This window comes from Neltuma alba, unplaced genomic scaffold (assembly GCF_004799145.2).
Source record: "Neltuma alba isolate B1F8T4 unplaced genomic scaffold, ASM479914v2 tig00012152_pilon, whole genome shotgun sequence".
Classification (NCBI taxonomy): domain Eukaryota; kingdom Viridiplantae; phylum Streptophyta; class Magnoliopsida; order Fabales; family Fabaceae; genus Neltuma; species Neltuma alba.
Window position 1 is genome coordinate 137,271 of NW_021636700.1, and position 11,485 is coordinate 148,755.

An 11,485-nucleotide genomic window follows, 5' to 3' on the forward strand; every position below is an offset into this window, starting at 1 on the left:
AAACTTGACATGATTGATATAAAAAATTTGATGTAAATATTATCTATTACAAAGTGTCGTATCTTATTTATTTAGAATTATTCTAAATTTTATTTTTTATTTTCTGTTATCTTTTACGATTTACCAGACTCTGATTAAAATTTAATATTTTAAATAATAATTGTACTTGTGACTCTCTACATTGGGCTCGTCTTTCCTCGAAACTTTTGCGCCTTGTCGATATGTGTTATCCAAATCCCACTTTTTCAAAATTATTTTTGACATGATGAGCTTATCAAGCGTAGAATTTTAAACATTAGTTATGATTCTGAACTTTTCTATCATCCTTTTCTTTTTTCTTTTTTTTGAAACTCGGAAATAACTGGCCTATTCCTTTGTAATAATAAATACAGATAAATAGCGATAAAAGTTTGTTTTGGATTACGAGAGAATTCCTTTTCATATTGACAATCATATAGTTATTTTTATTTTACTCTTCCGGTTTTTAATATAGGACCCAATTGTTGAGTTGGTTTTAGTCCTTAATATAAGACCAATTTTTCATATTTATTAATTTTCTCTAAATTACCCCTATAGATACTCCATCAATCATAATCAAGTAAAAGAGAGATATGAGGTATTAAGAAAAATGATTATAGTGTTTTAGGAAAAATGTGTTACAGTTCTTATAATTAATTAACTTACCTAACTTTCTTAATATAATCAAATTAGTTAAAAAAAGTCATATATTAAGGATCGGAGGAGTACCATGAATAACGTAGAAATTGATTTTTTTTTGGGGTATAGCACAATTTAGAAGTAAAATCTAATTACTCCAAAATGGATCACTTTCCAGACTTACAAATGGGGCTTAATCGAGAGTCAAACACTTATATTTTCCCCCTGAAGTGCTAATTAACGTGTTCTGATTTAAAACGCACAATTAATTAATTCCTGAACACGACAATATATGAAAGATATATTATATATGATTTGAACTTGGAAAAGTCCGACTTCCTTCTCATCATTGGACACGTAATTTGCTTTTAGTGCAGTTTCTTTGGCGTAGCATTTCTGGTCGCACGCCTTAGTTGGACTTCATAAGTAACCACAAATTATCAGTTTCATGGATAACATGAATTTTTAAACCCCCCCCCCAAAAAAAAGCACTCGTGGTAATTCATGAATCCTTATAGAAACAAATATTTGGAAATATATATATAAATACAGGCATCCGGAAATAATTTTGGTTTTTGTAATGAGAATTCATATGGTTGGTCTAAATTAAAAAAAATGTGGAAAATATATGTCTTGGGGAAGTTCTAAGGTGGGAAAGGGGGGATTACAAAAGTAATCATGTGGGGGATAAATGTTGTTAAAAAAGTTTGCTTTCATTCAGTAAATGACAACTTCACTTATAGTATTTTTCCGATTCTAAAATATAAGAGTTTTATATTTAGAACCGGAAGAGTATATGACAAAAATATGGGTTATGCTACTTTTTGTTGGCGACTGCGGAAATGTTATTTGAATGGTGGATATTTGCCCTGTTCACGATGAATTATCAAAATCTAAATCAATTAAATTTTACTTTATGAAAAATAAATGAGGCTAGACGCGACTATAAATTTTGTGAGTCAACAAGTCAAAAAAAAAAAAGGAGGTATCACTAATTTCTGTCAGCATTTATTTTGAGTCGAGCAAGTCAACATAAATTTTTGGGAGTCAAAAATGAGGGGCTCCTGACTCCCAAGTCATCAATTAGTGGGCCCACTTTATTATTTTTTACCCCCAAAAGTTTTGCGTTGGGGATCTTTGCTGTTATTTTACTTTGTTTGTTAGGCCCAAAAGACATAAATAATCCCTCTTAGCCTCTCACTTCTTTCTTCAATTACTGTCCTCCACCTGTTTTTTTTCCATTTCTTTTCTGTTCTTTGTCAAAAAACACAAAAAGGTACTTACATTAATCTCGCTTAAGAGTTAAGATGGCCAAAAAAAATCTTGCTTGAATTTATACTGTGAATAATTCATTGATGTTTTATATTAGACTCTACCAGAAATCTACACATCTTCTGAAATATTAAAAAAAAAAAAGTTATGACATTCATAATTTATAGGTAGTGAAATTGCTTTTAAACTTTAAATTTTCTGCAATTTGTTACTATATTATTGTTATTTTCTTCATGCATTCATATTTTTGTCTAGAGGATGATACATTTGCAGTGCCTTTGTTTTAGTTGGAGGCGTTAAAAATCTAATAAATAAGATATGCATTTTCTATCGCTAATGATTTGAGAACACGTAAAAGAAAGATTTGTTGACCGAAAAAGTTGATTCCCTGAGCCAAGGGATGATATTATTTATTATCCACATTCCACACTCGGGTTTGACATTTTGACTGAAGTGAGAAAATTTTCAATAGTGTTATAATTCAATACTAACTCCAATCCTTAATATAAGAGCTAGTTTGACTTTTAATTTAGTCTATAAACTCTTAATATATTTTTTTCATATTTATCTATTTTTTTAATATAGTCGTTGTCGTAATTACACATGTTAAATATTTCATCAAATGATAGTTATAGCTAATAAATTTGATTAGTAAAAGTATTTTAGGAAAGATATCACTTATTTATTACAAATAGTTAATTTAATTTTATTTTTTTAATCTATTCAAATTAATCAATTAACTGTTATATTAAATACTTGGGGTGGTATAAGGTAATTAGTGTTTTTGATGATTTATGAGTTTTTTAAATTGTAAAAAATACACAAATACTGAAAATACATGTGAGAAAAGGGTGAAACAAATGTGGTCTTTTTTTAAAAAAAAAAAAAAAAGACCAAGATACTGTGACAATTTTTTCTTTGAAAAAAAGTACTGAGCCACAAAAGCGGGAACAAATTAAGTGATCCGAGCTTAAATTGCAAGGCTTCTTATTTGAATAAAACTACGTTGGACTAGCCTTCGAAGGCTAAGAATATTCAACATCCCATATTTCATGTCGCTATACGACTATACGTAAGACTAACGACAGATGATCTCTTTTCGTGGTTATTGATTGAAATATTACCCCATCTTAAGTCTAAGAATTAATTAAAAATTTAATTTGATCCTGAATATAAGATTGTAATTTGCTTCATTTTTATATTTATTTATTTTTCTTAAAGTAGTCCTATAATAATTACATATATTAAAGGATTTTTATTTCAAATGTACATGATAAGTATTTTTTTGGAAGATAGTACCTATTTGTTACGAATAATTAACTTGATTAATTTTTTTAATATTTATAAACTATTTATCTAACTCTTATATTAAGAATCAAAGCAATATTAAATAACTATCCATTGTTTAATTAATCTTAGAATCATTTGCATCTAATTAATTTCATCACCAGGGTCAAGTATTGCAAAAGAAAAATTAGTAAAATCACATCACAAATTTACAAGAACGAATCAATTTTTTCTTTATTCATTAATTATATTCAATCAAATAATGAAACAGTGTACGTACAGCTTGACAAGGATGATCCTGATTTTCAACACCCATGGCATCATCTTTTTGGCTTAATTAATCATGAACCGGAGAATGTATCTGGTCAGTAACAGGCCTTAATTTGTCTCATTCTATTGTCTAATTGATAGCGATTATGGATGCAATTATACATGCAAAGTTACAGGTATTTAGAACAAATAAAATAAAATAATGAATGTCTCATCATTATTTGCTGGTCTTATGTGTAGACGGCATACCAATCAATATGAAACAAACATGTGAACATTTGACTGATGAGGGATCACAAGTCAACAGTATGACCACCATAATTTTGAAATTTTTTCCTCATGAAAATATTATTTATGTTGCAGTTTTTTTTTTTTTTTGCCAATTTATGTTGCAGTTAGTATCACTTGGTTCAACAAGTTTGCCTGGTCAAAACAAAAAAACAAGTTTGATTTTTCTTTTTTGGTAATAAATTAAATACCATGATATTATGAAATAAAATATTGCAGTTATACAGTTATAACATAGAAAATGGAAAGGACAGATACAATCGGATAAGAAGGCGCACGGGGGCAGTAACATAAGTGACTTCTGAAAATAAGTTTGATTTTCTCTTTTTTTTTTACAGTGATATCAAAGTCGAACCTTATATATTTGTAAAAACATAATAAAATATTACTCATGTTGGCCTTAAATATAGGAGTTAAATAATTATTTATAAATATTAAAAAAATAAGTCGGTTTAGTTATTTGAATTAAATTTGCGCTGATAATCCTATGATATCTCTTCAATTATGCACGCTAAAATTAGAAAAAACCATTTTGCCTGTAATTATATATTTTTTAATTTTCAATTAGGTAATATCCCTTTTTTACTCTTCATTAAATATTTTAATTTTGTTCTCTTAGGTCTTAGTATTATTGGCCCCAGTAACTTTGTCCTGTTAGCACAGCTAACTCATGCAAAACATAATTAAAGCACTTAATTAAAAGAAATACATGTGTCCAATTAAAAAGTGAGGAAGAATATATAGATACCTGCAAAGTAATTTTCCGTTAAAATTATTTCCATTGCTGAAATTTTTTTAATGTATACAACTAATAAAAATATATAATTTAAAATAAAAATTATAAATTTATTCAGACCCAATATATTAAAATCTCATAGTAATATGCCTTGTCTTCGTAAAACGTTACAGCCAGAAGGGTTATTCCTTTGAAACTTGGGGAATTTCTATGAAAAATTCAGTTACCTTATAAACAACTCCTTTTTATTTAAAATCTACAACATTCTGCCATACCTTTTGGAGAGGTTTTGAGAAAACATCATTTAAATGTTCAAACTGGCTGTGTATTGAGTTGCAAAGCTGATGAAACAATATACCATCTTTTCTGTTCTTGTCTATACATGCAAGCCATCTGGTTTGGTGTTTTATTCCTTTGGTCTACAGATATTTCCAGTTGAGATTTCTCTATTTGGCTTTCTAGAAAGTTGCATCGTCTTTTTTCTGAGAGCAACATGATAATGCTGAAGGGAGTTATTGTGTTACTAAATCTCAGCTGGACTAAACGGAATATTGCACTTCACATAGGTTTCATCGGTAATCAAAAGAAAAAAATCATTCAAGATTTTTGAGGCTCTTTTAACTGACAGAGCTTTTTATGCATTCCTAATATTTCAAATCTAACTCCAACTTCCACTTTGCCCAATTGCGATATTCGTAACATTCTTAACTTTGCATAGGATTGGACGATCTTCTTAAGAAAGGTTAAAATTCGAAAGCATACCTCTTGTGTTGCTATTATTTTCCTTGGTTACGACGAAACTTAAACCTTCAAGCTAGTAAAACGACAATCATTTGATTTTCTTTTTCTTTTTTTTTTTGCATCACCTACCTATGACTCATGTTGCGTTAGATTACTAACGTTGCACCGACCTTTTTTGGCATCTTTGAATCATATTAATGTTGTTTCTTAATTAAAAGAAGAATTTGCTCAATTGGTCTACTCGGCCACTCTTATCTCAATGATATATTGGAAAAGGATATCAACATGTTGTTTCAATCTTTTTTCCAGTTACTCTTTTTACAAAACTGATGTTTTATTAGTTCCTCATTCCCTAATTTCTTCAATGCTGAACTTAGTTGTATGTCTCTTTTCATTTTATTAAATTGATCTTTTATTAAAAAAGACTAAAACAAAATACTTTATTATCTCTTTCATTAAGCCGAGAGGGAGTAGTTCACGTGCAGTATATAGCCAACAAATTATGACTGCTTATTGTGAAAAATCTATCCACGAACTTCTTCAGCCATGATCTAATTAAAAAATATATTATATTTAGGATTAAATATATTATTTAAATACTCCTCCGGTCCTTAATATATGATCCAATTGTTGAGTTGATTTTGGTCCTAAATATAAGATCCATTTATCATATTTATTAATTTTCTCTAAATTACCCCTATGGATACTCCCTCAACTATAATCAAATAGAAGAGGGAGAAGAGGTATTAAGAAAGATGATTATAGTGTTTTAGGAAAAATGTGTAACTTTTCTTATAATTAACTAACTTACCTAACTTCCTTAATCTAATCAAATTAGTTAAATAGGTCTTATATTAAAGACCAGAGGAGTAGCTCTTACATTAAAGACCAGAGCTAGTAGTAATAAAAGCAACATAATGTTGAGTGATGTAAGGATGTTGAAAGATTCGTTGAATAAAAACCTTTGAAAATTAAATCCAATTAACTAATCAATTCATTTCAATAGTCTCATTTTTACGCTACTATATACAAAACAAACTGCACCTATCATGTCTCAGATTCTAACATTGACTAGCCCTTTCCTTCTCACCATGAAAACAGAACAACGCAGAACAAATATTGGAAGACTTTTCCGCCACGGGGGTTTTTGCTTCCACGCATGTTTAATGTTCGCGTCACCACTCTTGAATTTTAGCCCTTTAATTATCACTCACTTCTCTGACTTCCAAGACACTGTCTTTTACCTGCTTCATATAAACACACATGATAAGATTTAATTGAGAAAGACAATACATATGGGTAGTAATTTAATGGATTGTTGAACTACTGAATTTATGAGAAAACTTTAGGAACTATATAGGTCTTAAATCATAATTATGAAAATGTCATCTTGCCCTATTTCCACCTTTAGATGCCACTAACACGGTAATACCAGCAAGTCTAGAAAAACATAGGTTAAAATATATTTTTAGTTTTTTAACTTTATACAAGATTTTAATTGTGTTTCTTAACTTTAAAAAAGTATATTTTTATTTTTTAACCCAAAAACCGTTAATAAAAATATTAATATTGAGATCTTAAATATTGATAAAAAATTTTTAAATACTAAGATGTTAAGTTTAATTTTCAAAGCAATTATATTTTTTATAAAAAAAATTGTCATTTAAGGTTAATGATTTTAAGACTAAAAGACTAAAATTATACTTTTTAAAATTAAGATATCAAGCCGAAATTTTATATAAAGTTAAATGAGAAGATTTATATTCTAGCCAAAGAAATAAAAAAATATTAATATAGCTTATAGTAAAATTATACGTGTTATATGTGTGAAAGGAAAAAAAAAAAAAAAAGGAACAAGCGTTACATGAAAGCGAAAATAAACTAACAAGACACAAATCAAGCATTTTGAATTTGGATCCTCTTTTATTCGATTTGGTCCACATGTTTGGCGTGTCGGCTCTCTCCCCTGAAATGAAAGGTATTTGGGCTTCTCTCATTGAAAACCCATCCATATTCACACAGTTTTGTGTTCAGTTCGTTCCTCTCTCTTCGCCCCAGTGGCTTACTCTGGCATTAACTTTTTGCTTTTCTTTTTGTTTTTTTTAAAAAAGATTTGCATGGATTTGTTAATACTCCTTTGGTCCATCTAATTGAAAAATTAATATTAGTCCTATATATAAGATATACTCTTTTGATCCTATTTATAGGGTAGAGAGAGAAATTTTGTACATGGATGTGTAATTTTACCCCTCATTTATTATTGTGTTGACTTTATTTTTATAAGATATAATGTATTAAACAGGGATAAAGTTGTAAAGTTATTGGATTTTAAATGAGAGTTAATGAAATTTAAGATTTTTCTTAGTTCGTATGAAATATGTTAGAAGTGCCTTATAAATAGGACCAGAGGAGTATTTCACATGTTTATCAATATTTTTCAAAATTAATCACATTGATATTTTCTTAATAAAAATCAAGTAGGAGTAGAAAAAAGGAAATTAAGAAAGATATTTGGGATATTTTTAAAAAATATATCATATTAAGTTATTAACTAATCAAATTAATATTCTTGATCTACTGAAATTAGTTAATTAGATTTTATATTATGAATCAAGAGAGTATTTAAATTTTGTGTAAATAATACACACACTTGTGATGAACTGCAGAGAATTCTCCTCGTGGATTACATACAATTCGCCCACCTGGAAATGATGGAAATAAAATCTGAGAATAAAGAACATTAGTTTAATTAAAACCGCTCGAGGCAGAAATTTAATTTTGTGAGTTATGCATTCAAACTACGAACATATATAGCATATAATACAAAAGCATGGACGACATATATATATATATATATATATATATATATATAGACGCACAGAGTTATTCCCAAAGCATTCCCAAATGCAAAGCAAACTTGATATCAAATCCAATTCTATTTTAATTTTCCTAGTTAAATCCCTTACGTTAAAAGCTTATGCAGCTCTTATTTTTTAGTCTCAGAATAGTTGTGGATGGCCTCGTTCTGATGGTCTGAAAGCATCATGAGGTGAAGACAAGTTCTATAATGCTAAGTGAGTTGGTGAGTCGCACTTTAAAAATCATGCCATACTGATATTTATGCTTACTGGCTATGTAATTAATTTTGAATTATACTGACTCAAAACTATTGTTTTAATAATACATTTAGCTAAAGACAAATCTGTTTTAAATTATGATTATTTATGAGCATGTTTGAAATTAAACATGCAGTGTTAGAAAATAGGTAAACTTTTTTCTTTATTCATGTTTGGCATAATAAATTTGAATTACTACAATCGAATCAGGATAAACTATTAAGTTTTTAATAATATTTCCTATTTCTCAATGAAGGGAAAACAGCATCTTGTCTTTTTTTTTTTCCGTTGAAAAAAATTCCCCCAAAAAAAAAACAAATAATGCTTGAAGACTAATGGAGACACCGAGACACCGAGACACCTTATATAATCTTTACTGCTGGGACGTCTTTGTCCCAATGGTTGCGTCCTGGTTTCCGTTTCCTTAGTATATGTATAACATTAACGATAATTCCTTGCGACTGCAGAATCTGTATAATAATCCAAAATATAAATGGCAAATAATTGGAGTGATCTGCTTTAACCCTTTTCGTTATTAAACGTAATTAGATGACTTTTAATTATTTTTAAGGCATGGTTTTAATGTCCATTACACACCCCCATGTATGATTATCAAATTTTAGCCACTCGATCGGACCACTTTCTTTTCAGCCACACAAGGCTTATCATATCTCGTAATCATATTAAACAGAGAAAAAAAAAACTTACATTTGACAGACAAAAAAAAAGCGCTTAAACTCGATCCATGTTTTGTAATTGGATGGGTTTGTCCCGATCTTTGTCGGAGTTCGGTGCTCTAGGCACGTTTCTTGGCTTTGCCCTGAATTTACCGAAAGACCCCTCCATTTCCTCGAGGGTTTTGCCCTGTGTTTCCGGGAAGAAAGTATAGAAGAAGATCCATCCAATGACCGCAATGGATCCATACAGAAAGAAGGCCCCACCAATTGTCATGGCCTTCGATAAGGACAAAAAGGTCATTGAGATCACGCCACTCATCGTTCTATTCACCACGACTCCCATAGCCGCACCCTGAGCGCGTAGCCTCAACGGAAGGATCTCCGTGCTATACACCCACGCGATCGGGCCGGCCCCGATCGAGAACGTCCCCACGGAGGATAACACTGTGGCGATACTCAATCCAACGGCCCACTTCACTTTGGTATCCGAATGCTGGAGGACCGTGAGGCACGTGCCGAGAGTAAAAAGTGAGAGTATGATACCGCCAAAACTACTGAGCAACAACGGCCGTCGCCCGACCCGGTCCAACAAGAACGTGGCCACCAAGATGAAGATCGTCTTGGTGAATCCCACGGCTACGGTTCCGAGAAGCTTTTGGCTATCGGATGTGATGCCAGCCTTCTCAAAGATTGTGGGGCTGTACAAAACGACGGAGTCTAAGCCAATGGCTTGTTGAAAGAAGTGTATGCCGACGACGGCGAGGACGATGTGTCGAACGGCGGGTGTAGCGGTAATGAACATCTCCTTCCACACGCCTTTGCGTGTGCTCTGCTTGCTGACCTGAACGACGTCGTCGTTGCAGCTCTCGGGGATCCCAGCCGCTGACTTGATGTCGGCTAGCCTCAGCCGAGCCTCTTCTTCAGAATCCGCAGTTCTCTCAAGGACTCGTCGTGCTTCGCCGAGCCGACCCTTCATCACCAGCCATCGAGGCGACTCCGGCATGGCTAACACTCCTAGTGCGATCAAGATCGAAGGAACAACGCCGACTCCGAGCATGAGCCGCCAGCCTAGCCAAAGTGGCAGCTTGGAGAATGCAAAGTTCGAGATATATCCAAGCAGAATCCCGGTGTTGATGAAAACCTGAAAGCGCAAATGGCGTTAATTCACTACTTTGCTGTATGTGCGCGGGTGTGAGGAGAAAGGAGAGGCCAAGGGGGGTTACCTCCGGGAAGGAAGTGAGGAAGCCACGATAGGAGGTGGGGGAGAGTTCGGCGGTGTAGACGGGGGCGATCATGAGGGCGTAGCCGATGCCTACGCCGGCGACGTAACGGCCGAACATGAGGAAGCCGTAGTTCGGGGAGAAGCCCATGAGAAGAGCACCGGCGAAGAAGATTGCGGCGGCGAGGATGATGGTGTAACGACGGCCGATCCAGTCGGAGGTTCTTCCGGCGAGGTAGGAGCCTTTGAGAGAGTAGAGGTTGACTATCCCCATGAGGATTTCCTCTTTCTCGTCCGAGATATGTAGGTCTCTCTTTATGTAGAGAATAGCTCCGCTCATGACACCAATATCTGAAATTTAGAGAACTGTGGTCAGATTGATTCATTGAAACAATTAAAAACTTGTAGGTGTTTCTGCAAATAACTAGAGATTTGGTACAGTAACTGACCATAGCCAAGCAAGATGGAAGTCATGGAGGCCAAAGCAGCACAAGCGAGAGCAAACTTGTTCCTTTTGGGCTTCTTGGGAGGATCAAAATCTGCTAAACTTGTCATTTTCTGGGCTGTTTGCAGCTCAACTGATGCCATCTTATCTTAATCAGTTTATGTATCAGTGGCTGCAGGGAGACTGAGAATTTACAGAGGAAGGGGTGAGAAGAACGCTGAGGACCGGGGGGTCTTATATAGACAAGTGGGACTCCACGCCTTGGCTTCTGTGTGTCAGGGCAAATATTACCCATGTGATGAGAAACTGTCTTTATTTTAAATTCTAAACATTCATGTTATCTATTAATAAATCTACTTTTAATCTTTACAAACGAGAAAATTTATATGAAGTTTATTATACTAATTATAAGAATCAGTTGACTAATTTGAAGAGATTAAAAAAAATAAGTTGAGTTAATTATTTGTTCTAAATAGATGTTGTCTTTTCTAAAATATCTTTGCTAATCAAGTGTTTTGACTAGAATTGTTATTGTTAGAAGGGCTACTTTGAAAAAAATGTATAAATATGAGGGAAAAAGTGGATTGGGGTCTTATATTTAGAATTAAAATAAAAATCAAATAGGATGTTATATTAAGGACTGGAGATAGTATTTGTTATGTCAAAATTTTCAATCATATATGTTTATATGTTGTTTTTATTTTATAAATATTTTTAATTAAATACTATGAAATTTTAATATTATAAAAATATATCACATGATCATATGATTAAAAA

General features: G+C 32.3%; 1 protein-coding gene across 1 annotated transcript; it reads right to left on the reverse strand.

The window, feature by feature from the left end:
- Positions 1-8,971: 8,971 nt before the first annotated feature.
- On the reverse strand, positions 8,972-10,870 carry LOC114723740 (polyol transporter 5-like). Its single transcript, XM_028909973.1, has 3 exons — positions 10,713-10,870; positions 10,268-10,614; positions 8,972-10,185 (listed from the first exon to the last, which is right to left on the reverse strand). The coding sequence occupies exons 1-3, from the start codon at positions 10,849-10,851 to the stop codon at positions 9,100-9,102; spliced, it is 1,572 nt and encodes a 523-aa protein (XP_028765806.1). The 5' UTR covers positions 10,852-10,870; the 3' UTR covers positions 8,972-9,099.
- Between the last annotated feature and the right edge of the window lie 615 nt (positions 10,871-11,485).